This window comes from Dama dama, chromosome 11 (assembly GCF_033118175.1).
Source record: "Dama dama isolate Ldn47 chromosome 11, ASM3311817v1, whole genome shotgun sequence".
NCBI classification, from domain to species: Eukaryota; Metazoa; Chordata; class Mammalia; order Artiodactyla; family Cervidae; genus Dama; species Dama dama.
In genome coordinates this window covers 97,927,174-97,953,055 of record NC_083691.1, presented here as the reverse complement: position 1 = coordinate 97,953,055, position 25,882 = coordinate 97,927,174, and the positions used below count along the sequence as shown (strand labels likewise).

General features: G+C 44.2%; 1 protein-coding gene and 1 pseudogene across 2 annotated transcripts in view; both read right to left on the bottom strand.

Annotated features, from left to right (window-relative positions):
- Positions 1 to 2,655: 2,655 nt before the first annotated feature.
- Positions 2,656 to 25,882, bottom strand: part of AFF3 (ALF transcription elongation factor 3) — a 620,532-nt gene continuing 597,305 nt past the window's right edge. For both annotated transcript variants that reach the window (XM_061155923.1, XM_061155924.1), the window contains 6 exons: positions 23,794 to 23,930; positions 17,397 to 17,468; positions 15,413 to 15,506; positions 12,123 to 12,172; positions 11,515 to 11,738; positions 2,656 to 7,802 (listed from right to left, as the gene is read on the bottom strand). In XM_061155923.1, coding sequence (XP_061011906.1) covers positions 7,681 to 7,802; positions 11,515 to 11,738; positions 12,123 to 12,172; positions 15,413 to 15,506; positions 17,397 to 17,468; positions 23,794 to 23,930 — 699 coding nt within the window. In that variant the 3' untranslated portion in view covers positions 2,656 to 7,680. The remainder of the gene's footprint in view (positions 7,803 to 11,514; positions 11,739 to 12,122; positions 12,173 to 15,412; positions 15,507 to 17,396; positions 17,469 to 23,793; positions 23,931 to 25,882) is intronic.
- On the bottom strand, positions 22,326 to 23,735 carry LOC133064234 (cytochrome b-c1 complex subunit 7-like; annotated as a pseudogene).

Here is a 25,882-nt window from a genome sequence, read left to right as displayed (position 1 = left end):
GGGATGAGCTGGTTTCTAAGTGGCTGGCAGCTTTCCCAAGACCAAGATGCAGAATTTGAAAAGGTGTTTAGTGTGACACACCGGGCCTCTGATATTCCCACACTGAAATCTTGAATTAGAATTGCCAGCTCCATGAATAAACATCCAAGATGACACAGCAAAAGGAAAAGGGTGGAATTAAAATTCCTGCTCCGGCGGAGGCAAACTGTGTGAGAGCGACTTTGAGCTTGATTTCACAGAACCTTGGCGGTAACCTGCTGTTGCGCTGTAGTAGGCCTGTCTGTTCCTTAACATCCTGCCTGAGATGAGATGAAATCTGAGTGTCTAGCTGGTGAATCTCCACCTCCTCATGCTAATATTAATCTAAACACTTGGAGTCTACCTTGGTGTTGTGCTGCTGGGAAAAGGGTACTGATATTATTTGGGCTTAAATCAGGCTGGGACTTTGATGACGGTCAGTTGTTGCTCTTTTGTCCTAAAGAAAGACTAGGAAAGGGTTTCCAGTGAGTATGACAAGAAGGGGCCCTTCTGAATGAGCGTTTCATGATTGTTTCGGTTAAGCTCAAAGCACTCATTGTGGGACACAAGGAAGCCCCCATGTCTAAATAATAGAAATATTAGGTAAAAGCTGAAAACCTCAACTGAACATTTATGCCTTGACCTCGGTGATGACAGTCAGGTCAATGGTCAGATTTCCAGTCTCTGTCTTGATGCTTGAAGGGAGAGTGGTCATTCTCACAAAGTCACTGAGTTCTCAGGCTGACGCTCCCTCTCCAGGGAGCCTGACTAAGGGTTAGCCTACAATTAAGCAATAACATTGAGGCAATTATCTAGCCCACTAGAGGGAAAACCCCGCCTTTCCTCAGGAGGGGTCTCTGCTTTCCTAAAGCTTGTGACATATCCTTGTGACCAGTCCCTTGTGACAGGTCTCCTTTCTCAGGGACAAACCTCCCAGAGCAGCTGTCCTCCACCCCACCAGCCCCAAACAACAAAAACAATCACCACCAGAGGGGCAGGAGTGTTCAGAGCCTGGTGGTCTAGAGGCAGGCTGTGTTCTCACTGAAGAGGCACCCACGGGGAGCAGGACCCCATGTCCCTCCTTCCCCTGTTTCTTAAGGCCCGGACGGGACGAGGAAGAGGGTGGTGGGATTATACCCCTACCTGCAGGGGACCTGGCATGGACAGACCCCTGCCCCCTCACCAGTCTATTAGAGCCCTGCCTACCAGCAGGTTGGACTCAAAAGTGGTAACAGCAAAAGCTTGGGGGTCCCATGGAGACCCCACTGTCATCCTCTTGGTTCCAGAGAACCGGGTTGGAGCTGGGACCTTGCACATCACACGCCTTTGCATCATGGTACGTAGAGAGACTGGGCTGCAGGTGCCTCTGTTGTGACAGCGATGCTAACTCCAGCTGCCGGCGACAGCTGGGGTCTCCAACTGCTGCTCTAATCTGGTGATCCGCAACTGGGTCTTTGGGACAGCAGTTAATTGGGCTACATTTCACGTAGAGGAAATGGAATTGTGGAGAGGGGCTTTATCCAAGATCCGGGGGCAGCAAGCAAAGGAGGAGTGTGTCTGGGCAGCCTGATTTACCCCTGACCCTTCAAACTTCAACATCATCAAGTTCCAATATTGAATCTGTTTGGTTAAAGTTCCCACTGTCTCTAGTAACTGTTCTTCTAAACAGTCAAGATACAGAATCTGACTGATAGAAGGAAAAAAAAAAAAACACAAACCCAAAGGAACGAAAAAAAATCAAGTCAACTCACAGAGAAGGAAATTTTGGGTTGAGTTGGCAGTGCTGGGGACTTCAGGGGATTCATAACCAGTTTGCAAATTGCTCAGAGGAAAGTGTTAATATTGTTTATTTGCCCTACAAACAGATCCCAGAGATAGCTGGTAAGGCTAAGGAAGCACCTATCACTAAAGATGAGTGTGTCACATGCTTAGGATTTTTGACCCCTGAACTATGTGGCCATACTTCAGCCTTGGTGATCATTCACGCTGTAGATGAAGGTAACAGGAGACTCAAATAATGTTCTTTAAAAAGCCACATACACTTGGCTACTGCAGGTAGACACTGCCCAGTCAAGTAACGCACATTCCTCAGTGGTAAGTATTTTCTTTGCTCATTTGGGCATCTAGAAATAAAGAGAAGATAAAATACTGGAGGGAAAAAAAAAAACCAGCCCTGGTTTATGAAAAACTGAAAAAGCATTGGAAACCAATACAGATATAAGAAAATTGTGATTATTTTTTATAAACAAAGAGCACTCTTTGATAATTCTAAACATTGGCATTATCTTACATCATAGCTGGATGTAAGCATTTTCTGATGAGCTTTTCCTATGTTAGAAATGAGCCTGCTCCGGCTTTTCAGGTCTCAACATTGCTTCCTGATGCTTAAAGACAAATGCTGATCCTTGTGTTGACTGGCAATTAGTACCCTGAATTCATCCCTCAGAGCAGTGTGTTCACAATTGGTCATAAGAGGTGGATTTTCAAAGTAACGCAGAGGGATTTAATCCCTTGATTCCCATTACTACGAGTAAGAGCTGTGAGCCTAAATCCCCTTTCAACTGACCCCAAATTCACCCCATGCTGCCTCAGAGCACCAATTAAATAATAAAACCCAAACCAAACCATGGTCAGATGTGTTTCATTTGAGAACAGAGTTTTATAATTTCCCTTATGCCAAGCAAACAAACCCATCTGATGACATACAGAAGGATTCAGTTTGAACAAAGAGAACACGCATCTCAGAAGTCTGAACATTTCTTGTGCTATTTGTTAGGAAGTTTGTAATGTTGAAAAACTGTGCTCTTCTGGGAATGGGAAGACAAGGAAATAAACTCTGGCTCCAGATTGCTGGAAATGCAGTTTATGTTGTTGGTTTTTTTTTTTTTTTTTTCTTCTCTTTCATTAAAAAAAAGATCTCTTAAGACTCCAGTTGATTCAGTGAAATGTCAGTTGCTCAGTTGTGTCCGATTCTCTGCGACCCCATGGATTGTAGCCCTCCAGGCTCCTCTGTCCATGGGATTCTCCAGGCAAGAATACTGGAGTGGGTTGCCATTTCCTTCTCCAGGGGATCTTCCCGACCCAGGAGTCAAACCTGGTCCCCTGCATTGCAGGTAGATTCTTTACCTTCTGGGCCACCACTTCTTAAAAACAGGATTCTGATGGGAACAGAGTTCAGCTGAGTAGTAGGCTAAACTGCATAAGGGGAAGATAGTTCTTGAAAGACTATTGGACATTTCTTAGCCCAAACCACCTCTGAAAGAGTGCCAAGTTCAATAGTCTCTGGAGCAAGCAAAGCCAAGAACCCCACTCTGGTCATCTTTGAGATGAGGTGGTCTTCATGGTGACCAGAGCTAGGGTTCTGCTGTCGTATTTGAATATAAAGATATAGGCTGGGCAAAGTGAAGTAATTGTTTTACTTCTGTTACTGTTTCTGCTTCTATTTAGTTTAATTTGGGGAGGAGAGGAATGAAAAAGGGGAGAAAGAAGAGTAAAAAAATATGAGGCTAATAAAAAATGCTCTCACATGGAGGAGATATGTATTATGGGAAGCCACTGGTCTAATATCTCTGTCTTTGGTAGTTCAAAATTCTCTCATTTCACTCAATAATGCTGACATTATTCCACCATGTTGGTTAGAGTTGGAAAAACGTGGTAGACACAAGTGAGGGAATTAACTTCTGTCATTATGGAATGTTGAGTAAAACGGTGTCCTGGGGCTGCTGGTTGGACAGGCATCAGTGTAGCTATCAAAATAACCCCTTAAGCTTCCTATTGAGCATTGTCTGGGACACTGTGCGTGTGTTCTCACACACATGTGTATAAATATGCTGGGAAATGGCAAAGACAAGTAGCAAACTATACTTCCAATAATGAAAACATTACCTTTTTCCCCCATGAAAAATATCAGACTTAGTAATGATAATATATTGGAAGCATCATTTAAACATTTTTATGAAACTACAAGGTCCATTCTAAAGAGATTATGAACTGGGGACCAGAATGCTTATTTGAATATATTTTGAGTCTGAAGTTTCCTTGTAAAAATATTCACAGAAATTGGTGGACATTTTTTCTTTTTTTACGTACAACTCGATGTCTCTCATTTACAACATAAATCATTTAATGTAACATTTGCAACCTTAGAAAGGCAGACATAGTTAATCCAAGTCAGTTTATAAATTCCAATTTCACATGGATTAAAAACTGCAGATAAATTAAGTCACAATAATATCCTGTACATGCATTAAGGCTGGTGACTCTAAAGTGTCTTGGGTATCTACAAACAGGAAATCACACACAGATTACTGGGTTTGGAGAGTGTCTACATCATTAAAAAAAATCTTGCTTTTTTTTTTTTTTTTTTTGGTGATACAGATTTCAACAGTAACTCTGGAAAACTGTGAAAAATGTTATTTAAAAATATATATGTATATACTACTGCACAGTTTCAAAGATGTGGTTCATAAATAAGGTTGGCTGCACTGATTAATCTGATAACAATTACTGCACTTCCGAGGTGATTTAAACACGCAGTGACTTATACTCAACATTAGGCACTGGTCATATCCTTCAAGCGTACTACAGTTTTATGGTAGCTGTACTGTACATATATATTTTTAAATGTATGCATTTATACAAACTGTGTATATTATGTATGGGATGTCAGAAATGTACACATCACTGTTATGTAATACACACATCTTTGTTGTAGATACGAGGGTACGTTTTAGTGCAGAAAAGCTCACTGCGTTGATTCCACATGTTCAATCCAATACACAGTTTGTCAACTTTTCAGATTTTTTTTTCCAGTACATTTCTCTTTAGACAGTGGGTCCGACTTTCCGTTTGCAATTTGAAAGTTTCCAGAAATAACGTTTTAACCGAACCTCTCTTCCCAAGCACAACTCTGCATGTAAGTCTGATCTGTGTCGAATTGTAACAAATCCCACACTTTAATCATGAATATATTTGGGTTCCTCTCTTTCAAAGATATTTCTAACAATTGTGATCCAGGTCCATTCAGGTCATGGAGGGATAAGGCCAGTTGAACTTGTACTGAACTTCTGAAGAAATAATGTCTTCAAATAGAAGGAAATGATGATAGACATTCTACATTTAAATGGGAGACTCTCCCGAAGGATATACAGGGAAGGGTGAGCAGTGCTGTCTCTGGGTACTTCCTACTTTACACTTGTCTGTATTGTTTGAATTTTCACCATGACTGTCTGTTAGTTTCATAATCAGAAAACACAAGAAAGCTATTTTTACTTTGAACAAAACTAAAGAAAAGGGACCAGCAATGATCAGAAGAAGATGCTTCCTTATCAAAAGCACTGATGCCAAAGCAAGGAACAACCACTGCCCCGACATGCTCCACCAATGAAATGAGACAGAGAAGAACGGCATGCTGTGACTGCCCCCAGTTAACTGGTTTCACGTTTTGTTGGAAACGACCGTGGCTCACGGCGTTCTGATACAGTGCTGGGGCACAACCAGCCAGAGACAGCCTGTTACATGTGAGCACACCACGTGGACGCCACCATGGGGCCTAGGGCTTAACGGTGGATAAGATCAGAAAGGCACCCAGGGATGCCCGAGGGACACTGGGGGGCCGTCCTTTTATGTGAGAGTCTGAACATTTCATCAGAATTCAGCAACAGTGAGTAGAGCTAAGCCTCAGTCCTCCAAAAAAAAAAAAAAAGAAACAAACAAAAACAAAAATGTCTTAAGTGAGACCCCAATGGGAAGGGGAGATTTAGTAATAATTACTGAAAGGAATGTCAGAAGCACCGCAGTTGGATAAATGTGAAAAAAGAAGTATTGTTAATATTTCCAGCTGCTTAAAGGCCAACACCAAATACAAATTTCACAAAGCCTTCACTTGTTCATTGAATGAATTTCAAATCGCCAAAGCTGTTCAATCACTTGCACAGTTTTGAATCAGTGCTTAGAGCTAGGGGATTACAGCAATCTGATTTCCCACCCACAGATCAGGCTGATGAAAATGTTAACATTGCAACCAAACCAGTGAGACCATTAGCATCTGATATAAATGTTTTACATTACCACCACCTTGAAAAATGGATTATTCCATGTACCCCATCATCTGTCTTTCTCAGGCTGTCATGGGGTAATTTTGTCAAGTGAGAGGCATCAAGGTCATTATTTTTGTTTTTAAAGCATGACAAGGTATATCCTCCTTTCCAGGAGTTTTTCTTTTTTACCAATATCTTTGTATTCAAATATATTTAACAGGAACACTAAATCTAGGATATGACAAGAGACAATAAAAGAAATAAATTTCAGACAACAAAAGAAATTTCAGACAAACACTGTAAACAAAATGTTGAAAAAACTAAAATGTAAACTTAATTAAACAAAACAAAAAAGAATCGGGGGAAGACATACACGTACCAGATGCACGGGGGCTTAAGCATGATGTTCGGGTCGCTGCTACCCCAGACAGAACCGCAATCACTACAGGGATCACCTGCTCTGTGGTGGGCAACCTGCTCATCAGACCCTGACATACATCCCCCCAGGTCAAAAATGCATTCAAGGTCTGCACGGCACTTTGTCCAAAGACAGGATTAGACAGAATCATGGCAGCAAACAGTTCTTGGCCTGACAAAGCAACAGACAGATTCCGAGGGAAGGGACATCCGAGACAATGTCCTCATTTGGCCAAGAACATGGGTAAGAAAGCTCTCAACGGAAAGAAAAGACTTGTTGAAAAGTATCGGCTGACAAACCCACGGGGCTGCACAGCCCCTGGGGTCACAGTGGCGGGAGGAAGGAACACACGTGCCGGGGGGCTCCTGGCATGTGCGGGGGTCAGTTCCTCGCCGAGCCCGGGGACACAGCTGCTGCTGCTTCCATGTGGGTGCGTTTTCAAAGACACAGAGTTTTTTTGTTTTTTTTTATTCCCCACCAAATCTCAGGGTCAGGGACATGGTCATCCTATTTTGGGGGGCAGGGAAGGCCCATGGGAGTCGACTCATTTGCGTCTAACACGTTTAGTTAATAGCAGAGTTAGATAGAGAATTGGATGGAGGAGGGAAGGGACTAGACAAAAAGCAGGGTATTTGGTAACATGCAATCTAGTAAACGTCCAGCACAAAAATAACTGACTTATTTTCATTATTCAAAAACCCATTAATACAGACAATAAAAAAATAATGGGAGAAAAGTATATTAATACTGAAAGGAATCAATAGTATAAGAGCTGGGTTCATCTTAACTGGCAGTCAAGCTTTTGGTGTGCTCTATTGCACCTGGTTCACTAACCCATGAGATTTTGGTTGAATATTCTAAGAAGTCACGGTTGAGCTTTGAACTAGAAAATGTGTGTGTGTGTGTGTGTGAGTGAGTGTGTTTTCTCTAATCAGAAACGTCAGATCACTTTGTCTAGCCTGGGATGCTGGAAGCTAGACAAAGGAGATGTGTTCTAGAGAACTGTTGTGTCTTACACACCTCCACCGGCAGCTTATTCCACACCCACACACACAAACACACACGCCCTGGGAGAACAGACTGCTGTTCGATGCTGAAAAATATTCACCGCCTCTCGAGAAACGCTGCGGCCGGGAAGGTGGGGAGCACAGTGTCCAGAAGCGCTGGGCCGTCCTGGAGATGCGCCCGCCGCGGCCGGGGCGGCCTTCAGGCCAGGTGGGCGCTGTTCCGCAGCCAGTGCAGGCCCTGCTGGGAGTACTGGACCAGGTGCTCCATGCTGCTGTGCAGCGTGACCGGCCCCATGAGCAGGTCCAGGTCGTTGAAGAATTCTGGTGAGACAGACAGGGTCGTCAGCGGGATACACGCTCAGCGCCCGGTCCCGCCACGTGACGTGAGCCCCCCGGCAGAGAGCGCACCTGCGTCCCGAGAGTCCCTCGACTGGCCACTTCTAATTCAAACCAACGACACCTATTCAGCCAGAAAGCAAGGAAAACTGACTTCCCCGGGTGGCATTCTCCTTTCTGCAGTGACACCTCTCACCCTGAACTCGGCCTGAAGCTCTGTCAGCCTTTACACTGTACTCAACTGTGCTAGATGCTGAGCCCCTGGGGGAGTCCGGGGCTCCTGGAGGCAAATCAGGGATGGAATTTTTTTGGCTTTGGGAGCAATCAGCTTGTATAAACTGTCTTTTATTTTTATTCTGTCGGAGAAGAGTTGATTTCCAATGTTGTGTTAGTTTCAGGAGTACAGCATAGTGATTCAGTCATATGTGAAATAACATTCAGCTTCTTTTCCCTTATAGGTTATTGCAAAATCCTGAGTAGAGTTCCCTGTGCTATAGTGTAGGGCCTTGTTCACAGACGGGTTCTGAGACATATCTACTGAGGTTGCCAGCCAATCTGTGAACCTTCTCTGGGTTTGTCCTTGCATTAAACATATGATCACTGCCAAGGCGCTATGCTAGGGGCACAAGGGTGGAGGCAGAGAGGACACCAAGATGAAGAATGCATAGGCTCTGCCATCTCAGAGACTGCAGTTTGGCAGCTGACAGAGACAAATCCATTCACGTGGCTGCCATGGTGCACTGTCCAAGACCACTGAACAGCTCTCTCTGGAAGTGAGAATCTGGGGAAAGTGTCAGGCGCTCAGCCGTGTCCGACTCCTGGCGACCCCATGGACTGCAGCCCGTCAGGCTCCTCTGCCCATGGGATTCTCCAGGCAAGCATATTGGAGCGGGTGGCCATTCCCTTCTCCAGGGTACCTTCCTGACCCAGGGGCTGAACCCCGGTCTTCTGCATTGCACGCAGATTCTTTACTATCTGAGCTACCAGGGAAGCCCGAGGACCTGGGACGAGGTTCTGAAAGGTGCTCCCGGATGTGCTGAGTGAGGTCCCACGAGGGAGGCTCAGAGAAGAGCCAGGGTCCAGGTGGCAGGGAGGGCAGCGTGGCAGGAAGCCAGGAGCAGAGCCGGAGGCGAAGGGCAGGTTGGGGGAAGCCAGGTGGACTTCAGACTGGATGTGTGGCTCTGCTGAGGGCCAGGTGGCAGCTGGTGGCACCATCTGGAGCCTGGCCTGCTCAGGTTCTCCCAAACCGGCCATAGAAACCTTTGTACATTTGTACTTGCTCTTTTATTCACCTGTGATATCCACCCCGACTCCATCTCAGCTACTCGACCACTATCTGCTTTTCAAAACCCTGTTCTGTGCCAGCTCCTCTAGGGAGCCTGTCCTGCTGGTCTTGGCCCCCGGCCCTGATCTCTGTGGCATCCCCACTGGGATTTCTGGGTGCACCATCCCTGAGCTGCTACTGTGTCCCGTCTGGTTACACCATTGGTTTCGTGTGCTCAGCGCCCAGCTGCCTCTCTGCCACTGGTCCTCATCTCACCGTGAACTTGTCAGTCTCAGCCTCAGAAGCATGTTACCATGGGAACAAAGCTCTCACTCAGCACTGGAGAAAGAGCAGGAACTTGGTAGGGAGAAAATTAGTAACATATATACCAATCAGGGCTTCCCTGGTGGCTCAGACAATAAAGAATCTGCCTGCAAAGCAGGAGACTCGGGTTCGATCCCTGGATCAGGAAGATCCCCTGGAGGAGGAAATGGATACCTACTCCAGTATTCTTGCCTGGAGAATCCCGTGGACAGAGGAGCCTGGCAGGCTATAGTCCATGGGGTGGAAAGAGTTAGACATGACTAAGCGACTAACACTTCACTTTCTTTCATAACAATGCATGTCTTAAAGAATCTATACCTGTTGACCTCAACATTCTATTTCTACAACTCCCTCCTGTCAGAAGATAATCAGAAATACGAACAATGATTTCTATGAAGATATCTGTCATACTGTTATTCGTAATAGTGGAAGAAAGTGGAAGTAACATAAATGTTCAACAGCAGGGGAATGGTTTGAGAAACTGTGATACTTTATGACTGTATAAAGTAGCTCAGCTCCCTAGTAGCTCAGACAGTAGAGCTTCCGCCTGCAATGCAGGAGACCACGGCTCGATCCCTGGGTTGGGAAGAGTGCCTGGAGAGGGAAATGGCAAGCCACTTCAGTGTTCTGGCCTGGAGAATCCCATGGACAGAGGAGCCTGGCAAGCTACAGTCCATGGGGTCACAAAGGGGTCACACGACTGAGTGACTAACACACGTGACTGTATAACCACTATTATGACAGTGTTACAGAGCCATCATAAAGGGTGTTTTTGAACTAGTTAGTGACATGAAAATATGCCTGATATAATGTAAAATGAAAAAAAGGATGTAAAACTGTACATACACTATGATCTTATTTTGGTAAAAACCATGCATGTTTGGAGAAGACTCGACGACGTTTCAATAGAATGTTAATAGTGCTATTTCTTAGTGACAAGATTGTTGCTGCTTAGTCGCTAAGTCGTGTCCAACTTAGCGTCCGTGGACTGTAGCCCACCAGGCTCCTCTGTCCATGGAATTTCCAGGCAAGAATACTGGAGTGAGTTGCCATTTCCTTCTCCAGGGGATCTTTCTGACCCAGGGATCGAACCATGTCTCCTGCATGGCAAGTGGGTTCTTTACCACTGAGCTACCAGGGAAGCCCGTGATAAGATTACTGATAATTAAAAAATTTTTTCTCTATTTTCTGTACTTTACAAATTTAGCCATAGTTTACATACATACAAGTTTAAACATGCTTTTATGAGTAAAAACAAACATTATTTAAAAGAAATACAGCTACTGTATAGCTCAGGGAACTCTACCAGGCTCTGCGGTGACCTAAATGGGAAGGAAATCAGAAAAAAAGGGATATATATATCCACACGGCAGAAATTAACACAACACTGTAAAGCAACCATACTCCAATAAAAGTTAATTAAAAAGAAAGAAATACAGCTTACCCATAAAAACCTTTTTTTCAGTAGTAACCAGCTATCATTTGAATAGGAAGTAACATTCACATGTGTGTGTGTGTTAAGGCACTTCAGTCGTGTCCAACTCTTCGAGACCGTATGGCCTGCAACCCGCCAGGCTCCTCTGTCCAGGGATTCTCCAGGCAAAAATACTGGAGTGGGTTGCCACGCCCTCCTCCAGGGGATCTTTCTGACCCAGGGATTGAACCTATGTTTCTTACGCCTCCTGCATTGGCAGGTGGGTTCTTTCCCCTAGCACCACCTGGGAAACCCAGGAACATTCAGATCCGTAGCTATGTTCTAGGCACTGTGCAGGTCTTACGGTTACAAAGTTGAATAAAATGTCATCCCTAGTCAAGGACCTCACTGTCTAAAGGAAAAACATATGTGTGCATATCTTTAAAGCCTGTATCTATGTCATTGGTACCTGTATCATCTCTAACCCCATCTCTATCTCTGATCTTTCCCACAGTAACGATAAAGATAGGCAAAGGCCCTGGAGGTGCTGAGCAGGGGGAGCAGTCAGGGAAAGTTCACTCAGGTGACAGCTTCTACTTCAGTGAATGATAAGGTCTCGCCGGTGATGCCCACGGATCAGGCTGCCTCCCCGAGCTGTGGCTGGCCCGCGCACGCCTCCCCCAGGGTGCACGCACCTCTGTTCTCCTTGGCCAGGTTGTCCGCCATCTCCCAGTAGTCGTAGCTGTGCAGGATGCTGTTGGTGATGCTGACGTGGTTGGCTGCCATCTGGTGGATGCGCTGTGGGATGCTGACGATGGTTGATGGGGACAGGGCGCTGGCGTTGGACAGGCTCCCCTGAGAGCCCACGGAGCCGGTGGGGGACGGGTTGGGAGACATGGGGGATGGGGTTCCAGTGCTCCTGGAAGGGGAGAACATGGAGAAACAGGAGAGGTTAGTACCTGGTGAGGTAGGGCGGCCCCTCAGGGCACTGTCAACTGTAGCGCGTTGCCCAGCTTCCTGTGTGTGTATGTGGGTATGTGTTTGGGCTGGGAGGGCTCAGTCGTGTCCAGCTCTTTGCAACTCCATGGACTGTAGCCCACCAGGCTCCTCCGTCCATGGGATTCTCCAGGCAAGGATACTGGAGTGGGTTGCCGTTTCCTCCTCCATGGGATCTTCCCGACCCAGGTCTCCTGAATATCCTGCATTGGCAGGCGGGTAATTTACCACTGAGCCCCCAGGAAGCCCTTGCTCAGCTTCATGCAACATCTCATTTATCACCTTCACTTTGCAAAAATGAACTTACTTTCCACTGGCCCCCCATGGAGATGGGGCTTGGGCAGCTTTAGATGAATTCTGCAAGAAAACAAAAATGTTGACGGTGAGTACCATCTGCTTAAGTTTAAACAGCCCACAATAACATGTTCTTAGGTGACCGCTGAGAGAAGTAATGGCAGACACTGTAGATAAAATGCAGGTTCAGAGAAACTGGATCTGGGAAGTTATAATTACTAAGCTATTGGCTTCTGGCAACCCCCCTCCCACACATACACTGAGAACATCTTATATTAAATGTAGGGCATATTTGCAGAACTGTTGACATACATTTAATGCCTGAAAATATATGAGACATCAACTGTTACTGTTTTAACTTACAAAGCTTTAAAGTATTTCTCTTATAGGAGAAATTGAACAATAGATTGCTCTTGAACAATAGATTAAATGTATTTCCTTAACAGAGAGTGAATTCAAAAATTCTGTTTTATTTAAATATTCTGATTTAGGATTTGTTGCCTGAGCCAGTTGTTTGCATCAGGCATTTAAAAGACATTTTGCCTTTGGCAAGGAAAGTTTCTAAATGTACAGAAGATTTCCTCCCTGAGAGTCCAATGAAGCTTTCTTGGACATAAGTCTGTGAGATTGTTAAGGAAAAAATGGTCTTTATGATATGGATGTGAATGTTCCCTTCCAGAAACAAGAAAATATAATAGCCTCAGCGTGGTTCCCCAGAGACAAAATGTTTCTTTTGGTTAAAAAGAATTTTATGAAGTGGTGACTGATTTTTTAGCTTTTAGTGGAGGTGTTATCAAAATGGTAAGAAATGGCCTTACCCATGGGAATTGCGCAACATTGCCTTCAGTCCTCTTTCACTACAACTGAGGTCCCGTGGCTATGAAAAACACGCGTGGGGGCAAAGTCCTGTTTTTCAGAGCCAGTTGTACTGATGAAACTTATTTTTTATGAACCAACTATCATTGTTTCCTGCTGGCTCAGATGGTAAAGAATCTGCCTGCAATAATGAAGACCGGGTTCAATCCCTGAGTTGGGAAGATTCCCTGGAGAAGGGAATGGCAACCCACTCCAGTATTCTTGCCTGGAGAATCCCACGGACAGAGGAGCCTGGAGGGCTATAGTCCATGGCATCGCAGAGTCAGACATGACTGAGCAACTAACACTAATCATTGTTTCCTAAAGTTTTCATGATCTTTGAACTTTAAGTAGTATTGAAATAGCCTTTGACTTAGGGTATCTACCAGGAACTTCTGGAGGGGGAGTTCTGATCTTTAAGTTAACGTTCTCTGTTCATTCTGTACAGTTTCACAGACAATCCACATACATTAAGAACTTGGATCTCTTAAAAGTTCTGTGGTAAGCTCTGTGGCTTAGAGTTCGGATTCTTTCTTTCTTTAAGTGCTTTGCTTTACTATAATAACTCCTAAGTAATAGCTCTTCAGTCAGTTCAGTCACTCAGTCGTGTCCAGCTCTTTACAGCCCCATGGACTGCAGCACGCCAGGCTTCCCTGCCCATCACCAACTCCCAGGACTTGCTCAAACTCATGTCCATTGAGTCAGTGATGCCATCCAACCATGTCATCCTCTGTTGTCCCCTTCTCCTCCTGCCTTCGGTCTTTCCCAGCATCAGGCTCTTTTCCAGTGAGTCAGTTCTTCACATCAGGTGGCCAAAGTATTGGAGTTTCAGCTTCAGCATCAGTCCTTCCAATGAATATTCAGGGTTGATTTTCCTCTAGGATTGAATGGTTGGATCTCCTTGCAGTCCAAGGGACTCTCAAGAGTCTACCTCTACACCACAGTTCAAAAGCATCAATTCGTCAGTGCTCAGCTTTCTTTATAGTCCAACTCTCACACCCATATATGACTTCTAGTAAAACCATAGCTTTGACTAGATGGACCTTTGTTGACAAAGTGATGTCTCTGCTTTCTAATATGCTGTCTAGGTTGGTCATAACTTTTCTTCCAAGGAGCAAGTGTCTTTTAATTTCATGGTTGCAGCCACCATTCACATGGCTGCAGTGATTTTGGAGCCCAAAATAGCTCTTAGATTCTAAATTTTTGAAAATGATTCATCTTAAACTTAGGCACCCAAAGTAAAGGGAGATTCTTAGTGTCAGTACTTGTCATTATAACCCATGATTGTCAATGGACTAAGACAGTTACCTTTTTGACTTAGCACCTGGATACTCTACATGCATGGCCAGGCTACTGGATGGACATGGCCCACAGGACCTCCAACACAGCCGGGCTGTCAGAAATCATCTCCAAGAAGTGGAGGTTGGGGATTAAAGATCAAAAATGATGACCGTGGGGACCTCCCTGGTGGTGCAGTGGATAAGGATTCGCCTGCCAGTGTGGGGGGACATGGTCCGGGAAGATTCCTGGTCCGGGCATGGAGCGACTAGAAGCCTGTGCACTGCAGTTTCTGAGCCCGAGCGCTAGAGCCTAGGAGCCGCAACTGCTGAACCTGCATGCTGCTGCTGCTGAAGCCCAGGCGCCTCGGTCCTGTGCGCTCAGCAGGAGAAGCCACCGCAAGGAGAAGCCTGGGCACCTCAAGAAGAGCACCCCCTGCTCGCTGCAACTAAAGAAAAGCCCACTCAGTAACAAAGACCCAGTGCAGCCAAAAATAAATATAAAATGATGGCTGTGTATCTGATAAAGATTGCTGGAGGCAGAGATGGTATAATTTCTTGTTTCTATAGTCAAATGGTCAGTGAAGAGGCAAAAAGTCTCTAATAAATTATGATGTCACGTCCACTTCACAACAGAACACAGAGGTTTTTTTTTGTCTCCCCTCCTCTTTCTTCATTCTCCCAATGAAAATGATTTCATTCCATAAAAAAGCACAGTTTCCAATTCTATCCTTTTATGTGCACAGTGCTATTCTAGTGCCTCTGGGTTCTACCAAGCCATTTCTTATCATTTAAAATAACACCTTTATTAAAAATTAAATTAGTGACTGGAGATAGCAAAGAGGAGTTACTTCTAAGGAGCTACTTCTAAGAGGAAGCTCTGAGTGAACACGAGGAATTTATGTTAGCTATAAAGATGGATCTCCTAGGACACTGGGGTGGGTAACAGGATCTTCTTTCTCTAGGGGCTATAAAAATACTTGGACACAGGCAGGGGGATAAATTAGATGGGTTCTCTGAGCCCTGAAATGCCATGAGTAGGTCGTAAATGGGGTTAGTGCAGATATCAGACGTCTCCTGTATTAGCCCCGAATCAGTGGATTCTACATTGAACATGTCCTTGACAGGGAGAAAACTGCATACAACATTCTGCCCGTTAGCCAGACAGTACCTTGAAATAGTCGATAAGTGCTTTTGAATACTTCACAGCGTGATCCCTTTTGAGTCGAAACATCCGCCAGTACAGAAGAGCCAGGCATCGGTAACTGCGGCAGGAAGAGACAAGTGAGTGGCCCCTGTGCCAACAATCTTGTTGTTCCAATGCACTCAATGTTCATAGCATGATTATAAAAATATTAAGTATTTCTATACATGCATATATGTCTGCAGGTATCTGACCTTCCTATTTGTTTGATGTGATTCAAAACTTCAGTTACTCCATTAAAAACATCACTTCATGTATAAAGAACATATATACATAAATAATATAAATATGAATCAATAAACAATGTGTGTACATATATAAATAAAGAATGGAAGTACAAACAGCTTTATTGCGTCTTCGTTGGGACTAAGCAGCTGGCCATTTTCTTCTTCCACCACTAGAGGGCAGTCTCTCTCCACAAGAGGAGTGAGAAGCTCTAGCACCGCGCTCTGCTTTCTGGGTAAACTTCAGGGCAGAACTAATTTACTCTGATTTTCCTCGGACATCTTGAACTTCTGGCCGTGGGTTTGTTGAAAGCACAGCCCTTCTACCTGTTTTTGTCACCTTCCCTTTTAAGCTGCTTTACTGAGAGAGAATGGATACATGTGTATGTATGGCTGAATCCCTTTGCTGATCACCTGAAACTATCACATCACTGTTAAGCGGCAACACTCCAACATAAAACAAAAAGTTAAAAAAAACCTACTTTACTGGACTATGATTAGTTCAAATAAAGTAACAGATATGAATGTGTTTTATAAATAATTAAAAACTATGTTGGGAGTAGTTATTATTTTTATAGTTTATATCTTTGTTATTTACATACCAGTAATCCCTCTTATATAATATGAACTAATCATAGTTAATTTATTAATCCTAACATGAAAGTTAAAGTTTGAAAAGAGCATAGAAAGCATTTCCTGAGCCATATCAACTATTCCTTGGTGCTTTTCACTCATAATTATTTGCTAACTCAGATATGGTATTGACATAGTAGAATACCAACCTAGAAAATACAACTTAATGGTCTCAAACTTTATCTTTTTATTTAAATTTTAAAATTTATTTTTATACAATTTTTAAAGGTTACTTTCTATTTACAGTTATTACAAAATATTGGCTGCATTCATTCCCTGTGTTGTACTAATACAATGTATCCCTGAGTAACAGCACATCAAACTCTACATGAAGTGGTGATGCAAAACTATCAGAGACCCTCTCCTTTGTGTCTGTCACTGTTACTATGATTACTATTACTATTTCGAGATTCAGTTCTATGACTTGCAAATCCGGTTCTAGGGTGGAGTATGAACCGTCAGAGAGAGACATCTTGGTTCCTTATCACAGCAGGAACTAACAGAGAGGTGTCCTGTAATTTGATAGAGTTGAGTGAGGTGTCCTGAGGAAATGTCATGGGGAAAATTATTATTATAATCACATAATCATTATAATTTCTGTTATTATAGAAAAAACCTATTACATGTTGATTAACATTTAAAAAGTCTTTGATTATCAAAGTGCAAGGAACGGCTCCTCAGGTTAACGTGTTGAGAACATGAACATACCGTCTTGACTCAGCCCTACTAATCCCACACGTAAAGAGACACATGAATCATTTTGATTGCATCCAAAATGTTAAATATGAGAGATTACATTGGGCACAATTCACATTCAAATGATTAAAACACAAACTTACCTGATTTTAACACACACACACACACACACACAGAACGAGTCCTTGTGTCACGGACCTGTTCACTTTTAGTCATGAATTCCCCTCATGCATAGGACAGCAGGGTGCAGGCTCTCCATGGCCACCTCGAGATATGCCATCAGTTTGGTGTTAGAAGCACTGTGAACACGTCATGCACTTTGGGACCAGGTCACCAGGTTCGCCAGTGGAGACGTACAAGGCTGGGGTGGCTATTTTAAGCCGATACGGTGCACTTACCATAATGCAGCCAGCTGTTTATCCTCTGGTGTGGCGTTGGGGCTGGAGTGGGTTTTTAGTCTCATGGCATACCTTAAAAAGAAAAAAAAAGGAAAGAAAAAGAGATAAAGCTTTCTTATTAGCCATCGAACATCTAGGTTGGTGGTTCTCTTAGTTTTTCATGGTGCTTGCGGATTTTATTGTTATTTAGTCACCAAGTCATGTTCCACTCTTTGTGACCCCGTGGACTACAGCCTGCCAGGCTCCTCTGTCCGTGTGACTTCCCCGGCAAGCACGCTGCAGTGGGCTGCCACTCCCTTCTCCAGGGGATCTTCCTGACCCAGGGACTGAAGCCACATCTCCTGCATTGGCACGCGGGTTCCTTACCACTGAGCCACCTGGGAAGCCCTGACAGTTCTTTCTTGCAAGCCAACTGGGGTTGCCCCATTTCGCCTAACCATGACATTATTGTCACAACTAGAACAAAATGACTTTGATGACCATCTAGCTACTTTCTGCTTTTTAACAATACAAGTCCAAATTCTACAGATGGTCAAGAGTGTTACCTATTCAAGCATTACCCGCGTATATGGTGATGCATCCATTTTTACAAATTCTGATCCATGGCTGAGTGGCTGAGAAGATGTTGGTAAAGTTCAACCCTTTTGGACCAATCTCCAGAAAAATGTTTACTCTTTGTCCTCAGATGAATGCGTGGGTTTACCTTTTTTTTTTTTTAATTGTTACAAAACTCTTATTTTGACAGCAGTATCCTGGATGCATAACTAGTAGATTTTATGAACTTTACTCAATCTCACTTATTTCTCTGAACCAGCAGTCCATGGTCATTCCTTTCTCCAATAATACACCAAGTTACTTGCAGATCCTTGGAGAGGCCTGAGGCAGGCTGGGGAACCGTCAGGGAGTTCTGGGTTCAAATCCCAGATTAGTCACTTATTAGTCAGGGGAGCATACACAAATTAACATCTTTAAGCCTCCTTTCCCTTATTTATAAAGTAAGATGAGTACATTACTGCTGATCGCATAGCATTGCTGTAGAGATTAAGTGAAACAGCATCTGTAAAACTCTTAGCATAGTGGGCTGGCTTGTTGCAAGCTGCTCAAGAAATGATACTGTAATAACACTGTCTCCAACACATGTAGATTTGAGGTGCTTTTAAAACTTTTATTTATTTATTTTTTGATAGGTAAGACATGGACTTATTCAGATTCAGAGAAAAGCAGACTGCACAGACAGAGTGTGGGCCATCGCACAGGGCGAGTGTGTAAAAATCTATTCACTTTTAATTGGAGGATAATTGCGTTACAATGTTGTGTTGGTTTCTGCCATATATCAACATGAATCAGCTGTAGGTACACTTACGTTCCCTCCCTCTTGAACCTCTTCCCTTTTCGAGTGTATCCCTTTTGCTTAGTTCTCATAGTTGTTGCTCACAGTTAATTGGTATCAACATTTTCTACTCTGCATGAAGAGTACCAACCTTACTTCCATGTTTATGCCTTTAAATACATTGCCTTGAGCATCCGATGGACTTCCCTGGTAGCTCAGGTGGTAAAGAACCTGCCTACAATGTGGGAGACCTGCTGGGTTCGATCCCTGGGTCTGGAAGATCCCCTGTGAAGGGAATGGCACCCCACTCCAGTATTCTTGCCTGGGAAATCCAGGGACAGAGGATCCTGGTGGGCTACAGTCCACGGGGTCGCAAAGAGTCAGACACGACTGAGCACTAACAAGGTGCACTGATCACAGATGGTGGAATGGTTTTTGTTTCGCTCACTGAGCACTCTGCTTACATAACTTACGAGGAGGGTGGTTTATTGCATGTGCCCACAGTCCGTTGCTTATGTTGCTTTTCCTTTCCTCCTCTTGGTCTGAGATTCCTTCTTTTGCTGCTTCCTTTCTGTTTGAGAAACTTCCTTTAGCCAACCTTTAAAGGTAGGTCTGTTAGAAACAAACTTCATTTTCCTTAGTCTGAGAATATTTTGATTTCCTCTTTATTCCTGAAGAACGAGGTCTCCCTGAATCTAAGTGGTAGTTAGACAGGTTTCTTCTTTCAGCATTGGAAGCACGGCATGCCGCTTCCAGCCCCCATGGTTGCAGGCCGCACGTCTGCTGTTACCAGAACTGGTGTCCCGATAGGTAATGTGTCATTCATCTCTCGTTGCTTTCAGGACTTTGTCTTTGTTTTCAGTTGTCAGAAATGTAGTTTTGATGGTGTACCGACATGCAGTGCTTTGGCTTTAGGCTGTTTGGAGCTTTCTCTGCTTCCTGAACCTGTAGGGTTATGCCTTTTGCCAAATTTGGCAAGTTTCAGTCATTACTTCTTTTAAAAAACATACTTTTATTTACTGATTTTTGGCTGTGCGGGGCCACTTTTGCTGCGTGAGCTTTTCTCCAGCTGTGGTGAGTGGGGGCTGCTCTCGAGTTGTGGGGTGAGGGCGTCTCACTGCTGTGGCTTTTGCTGTTGTGGAGTGCAGGCTCTGGAGCATCTGGGCTTCAGCAGCTGTGGCTCCTGGGCTCAGCTTCTCTGAAGCATGTGGGATCCTCCTGGACCAGGGATGGAACCCATGTCTCCTGCATTGGCAGGGGGATTCTTTACCACTGAACCACCGTGGAAGCCCTAGCCATTACTTCTTTAACATATCTTTCAGTTCCTTCTTCTGGGACCCCAAAGATGACCTGGCAGTTCTATTGTCATTGTGCTTGAAGCTCTCCACTTCTTTTTCAGTCTGTTGTCTTGGTTGCTTAGGTTGGGGGTAGATTCTGTTTCTTGTTCTCAAGTTCATTGATTCTATCCTCTGTCATCTCCTCTCTACTCCTGTGCCCCGCCAGTGAGATTTATATTTCCGTTACATTTCTCAGTTCATAATTTCCACTTGGTTCTTTTCCAAAATAACTTCTTCTTCTTTGTTGAGACTTTGATTTTTTTGTTTCAAGGGAATTTGTAATTGTTTGTTGAAGCACTTTTATGATAGTTGCTTTAAAATCGTTGTCAGATAATTCTAACATCTGATTCATCCTGGTTACTGGTGTCAACCAACTGTCTTTTCTCATCTTGGCTGTGATTTTCTTGTTTCTTGGTATGATGAGTGAATTTCTACTGTGTGTTAGATATTCTGGCTATTATGTTAGAAGATCCTGGGTCCTGTTTAAATATTTTCTTTTAAAAGGAAGTCATCCTGTTTAGGTTTAGCAGGCAAGTCCTAGCCTACTTCTGTGGGTTGTGGTTCCAATAACAATTTAATTTTCAGAGCCTTTGTACTACAATTTTTTCTTAAAATTTTGGCATGTGGGATCTTAGTTTCCTGAAAAGCGATTGAACCCATGCCCCCCTGAAATGAAAGCGTGTAGTCTTAACCACTGGACCTCCAAGGAAGTCTACATGGTGCAATTTTTGGTTTGAGGAGGTGGGGTTCCACTTGCCAGTGTCCCCCAGGCACTTTCTCCTTGGTGGAGAGAGGAGTTCTCTCACACTGTCAGCTGGGCATCTGTGGCAGGACCCCCCACCCCTGCCCCCAACGGTGTTCCTGGCTCCCCAGAGTCTCTCAGTGGGGGAAGGGAGTCTCAAACCTGGTGGGCAACATGCAGTTTCAAGCAGTAAATTAATGTTATCTTCTAACTCAGATAAGAAGAGCTCTTATTTTAGTTTTCAGAGTAGCTTAAGGGACTCGACTCAATCATCTAAAAAATGGACTGTATTCTCCACCCACGCCAAGTCCCATCCCTGGTGAGAGCAGGTGAGCATGTGAGCACCTCCAGTCGTATCTGATGGAATCAGGCAATTACTGCTGTTTGGGTTTGTTTGCTTGTTCTTAAAGTGCGAATGCCTTAAGCAGACCACGTACACTCCAGTTCACCACAGGCCCTGTGACCCGCTGATCTGTAATGTTGACTGAGTGCGTACTATGTTCTGGGAACTCCTCCCGGGGCTATGAACACATTAATGAACAGATCAGACAAAGCCCCCAAACCTCTGTGCTCAAGGCACTTGCGTTCTAGGATCCCCCACAGCACTGTGCCTGTCTGCTTCCTTCCACTTTCTTCCCTGTCTGCCTGTGGGCGTCCATGTCTGTGCCTTATTCAGAGGACGAAACATTAGAAACTAAGGTCTCCATGGACGTGGGTCTAAGCAAACTCCTGGGGACGGTGAAGGACAGCCTGGCACACTGCAGTCCACGGGGTCGCAAAGAGTCGGACAAAACTTAGCAACTGAACAACAACAACAAGATCTCTTAAAGTAATTTTAAGTTTTTTTTTTTTTTTTAATATGGCAATTTCTTTTCTTCACAGTCCAAAATACTGTACCAAATAAGAAGACAGTATGAAGGAATCACCAATGCATTGGTGTAGTAGAAATATTTTAATAAGAAAAAGGGCTGGACAGTGTTGACTTCCAAAACATTCTTGAAAAGTGCATTTTGCAGATGATGTGTTCTTGATGTTGGGATGACAATTTCAAAGACTGTCATCCTTTTCTGAATCCTGAAGGAGAGTGATGAAAAACATCGCTGACTTGGGTCAACGCATACCAAGAAGATTAAATTTAGGATGATTAGAAATCTGCCAGGACTTCCCTGGAGGTCCATTGGTTAAGAATCCGCTTGCCAGTACCGGGGACATGGGTTCCAGCCCCGGTCTGGGAGGAGCCCACATGTAGCAGAGCAATTACGCCCGTCCTCTGAGATAGGAGGGGGCCCTGTGATGAGTGGCCCCACACCCCGTAACAAACAGCAGGCCCTGCTCTCCGCAATGAGAGGAAGCCTGTGCCCAGCAACGAATACCCAACCCAGCCACAAATAAATAAGACATTTTCCATCTGGAATAGTGAGGCATGGTAAAACACAGCTACTCTCAGGTGGCCTAGAATTCCAGAATTAGAAAAATCTCTTAAAGTTAATTTTGGGAAGGGTTATTTCATATAATGCATATTAGACGTTATTCCGAGCAGCTGAACCAGCTAAAGACATAAAACATGACAAAGGCTCTCTCAGAACGATTAATGGATGAAATTCCCTTAATGGTTCATTAGCGACATGAAGGATGTGCCTTTCCACGCAGCCCTCGTGGAAGGCAGGCGTCTCCCGCCCATGGCCCTGCTGTGCCCCTGTCACAAAGCCTGCGTTTGTTCGCCTCGTGGTCCTAACTCAGGCTGGGGGATGGTGCTCAGGTCCAAGTCTTAGACCAGAACAAGCCCAGTGCCTTTTCAGACAGAGTCTCATCAGATGGATTTCCTTTCCGAAAGTCCCCTTGCACCTTCTTTTCCTGTTATTAAATACTCCCGAATCATTTATTGATTGGAGTTAGAATTTAGATTATACAAATCTAAATAATATTGAGTCAGATAATAATAATAAAACCACAGCACAGAGGTGAAAAGAGTTCAAATTCTGCCACTTCCCAGCAGGTGAAGTTGGCAACTCATATCTCCTTCAGACAAAGCTTCCTTCCTGCCAGTGGGGTTGGAGGAGCTGTCCTCCCAACCCTCGCTCACACAGAGATCAAAGGAGGCAGGCGATACCAAAACACATTGCAAGATCGTCCATCTTATTTGGGGGATGAACACTGGCTCTTGGTAGCTGACAGTGTGATCTTTTTTTGTCCCCCAAGAATAATTATAATAGATATTTATTTCAAGTACTACAGTTATAGCACAGATAGTTCTACAATGTACATTTCAGGCTTGAAAGTGAAAGTGTTGATCATTCCATCGTGTCCAACTCTTTGCAACCCCATGGACGGAAGCCTGCCAGGCTCCTCCGTCTATGGGATTCTCCAGGCAAGAATACTGGAGTGGGTTGCCATTCTCTCCAGAGGTCCTTCTTGACCCAGGGACCGAAACTGCATCTCCTGCATTGCAGGCAGATTCTTTACTGTTGAGCTACCCGGGAAGCCCACATTTCAGGTTTAACCAACTTTATAAAGATACTTGAGGGCAGCCACATCCACAGATTTAGACTGCATGATTGTTTCATGATGATTTCTTCTCTCTCTTTTCTTTCCCGAATACCCTCTTTCAGGGTGTGGCTCAGGGTAGAATTTATCCTCCTCGTATTCTGTCACTAAAGGCAAGACCTGTTTCCTCATGCTCAGGTCCAGCGCTCTCTTAATATGTACCCCCTGTCATCACAAAAGCTCAGGAAGCCTTCTCGTGGCTTCTTTTACATTGTGTTTCTCATATACTGTATCAGCTCACAGTAGGCCCAGTGCGCTGAACCCGACAGCATTGTAATACCATTTTCGCTTACCCTCCAGCACCTGCTTGATATTGCAACGGCAGGCCTGCTCACTATTTTGACCCAGATGGTGTGATCTTTTCTGTGTTCACAGTGCTTATACATATATATTCTTCCCTCCACCTCCCTGCACTGCCCCCTTGCAAGAAAATGCAGCGCTTACCTGATGAGCTCAACTGTCTCTGAATACATGGTGTAAGGAGATTTGGACTCCATGGGGCCCTGTTCCATGGCATTTCCACACTCAATGAATGACAAGGCTGCTTCTGCATAGTTCAGAGCCTTTCCAAACTTTTCCACCTGGTCAAGACAGTGAACAGTGTCTTCCTCAAGAAGAGTTTTTCAAACAGCGTTTTCACAAAATCTACATACTTCGAGAAACTCGACTTTGAAGTTCCAAAGTCTTGCGAATGGAGCCCAGAAAAGGTAGAAATAGGGTATAATTCCTTCTCTAGTTATTTTCACAGATTCCTGCTGGTTTAGGGCAAGTGAGTGAATGCTTATACAGAGTTATGCCAAATCCACATCACAATCAGAATTGCACAGAACTTCACGGCTGCTTTAATTTCTATTGTCCTCTTTCTTAACTCCTAACGGTCAAATCAACTTCACCCCTTGGTCCTTGCTGTTGTGCTAAATATTAATATATGTGTAAGGTGATGGGTTTGACTCTATGTAAGAGTTTTCACATTTTTATGGTATACTCCTACTTGGACAATTTAAGGCCTTGCTTATTATCTTTTGCACTGTTTGTGACATCTATTAGGATGGCCAAAAAGTGCATTTGGGTTTTTCTGTAACATCTTACAAAAAAAAAAAAAAACCCCAAAAACTTTTTGGTCAACCCAATACATCTCCATGTCTTCGTGTAGTTATGAATTTTTCAGTTGTTTCATGAATAGGACTCCGCCCTAAGGGTGAGGAAAGAAAGGGAGAGGAGGTAAAGCTCAAGGAATGATATCAGCTTGGACACAATGTTGAACATTAATAGAACTGATTTGGGAGGATTTGTTGCTGTTGTTTAGCTGCTAAGTCCTGTCCAACTCTTTTGTGACCCCATGGACTACAGCCTGCCAGGCTCCTCTGTCCATGGGACTCTCCAGGCAAAGATACCGGAGTGGGTAGCCAATCCCTTATCCAGGGGATCTTCCTGACCAGGAGTTGAACCTGTGTCTCTTGTATTGCAGGTCGGTTCTTTATCGTCTGAGCCACAGGGGAAGCCCTTGCAGGAGACTGTAGACCGTCTAAACTTATGATAATCTTTCCCTATATCAGCTTTACATTCTTAGGTTCTCATAAATCTAAATGTATACATCAGATTCGTGGTTCCATACATTCTTACTCTCGATGGATAACACATTCTAAATTGGGATTGGAAAATCTGCCAGGTTTTCAAACATTCATTCACCAAATAAAACAGAATTACAGAGACTCTTAACTACTGATCTAAGTCTTGCCTCTAAAAAAAACCCTCTCATTATTCATGACACCTTAGGAAACGGAAATGTAAGATAAAACTCTCCTGTGTTAGCAAATCAAGAATTTAAACAGCTTGAAACCTAAGAGGAGTATTTCTTGGCAGTGCTTTTAGATTAAGGAAGTCATTTCTTTCAACAAGTATTTGCTGAAGTACCCGATTCTGTGTGATTTGCACTTGACACACAAAAGCTCCTTCTAGGAACATGTATTTAGAGAGAGAAAAAATGTGCACTCATGAGATAGCTCAAAGTGCAAGGGAGTCCATGATTAACTAGTGAAATGCAAAGGGGTCCAATGCCAAAGGGAGGGCAGGAGGGAGCAAGTGACAGGGCTACAGGGAGGCTGGGTCCTCAGGGAGGAGACCTGAAGGGACCCAGAAGGTGACCCAGGAAGGGAAAGTATGATCTGGTGGAATCTGGGGAGCACACTGAAGGTGTGAGTATGCACGACAGTGAGAGTGTGTATGTGTGAGATACTGTGAGTGTGCCCTCTCCAGGTGCAAAGCCCACCGGCTGGCACAAGTCAGGTGTGCTCAGAGGCAGCAGGGGGCCAATGTGGTTGTAGCAAAGTGTCACTGGGAAAGGCCAGGCTGGGCAAGGAGACACGGAATGAAGAATCCTGGTAAACCTTGGACGATTCAGGCAGGAAACTTCCTGCTTTAAAATTCAATGTGACCATGCATTGGCTTCTACTGGCAACCAGACCTCTCCATCACAGAGGTCCCCAAACTTTTTGGCACCAGGGACCAGTTTTGTGGAAGGCAATTTTTCCAG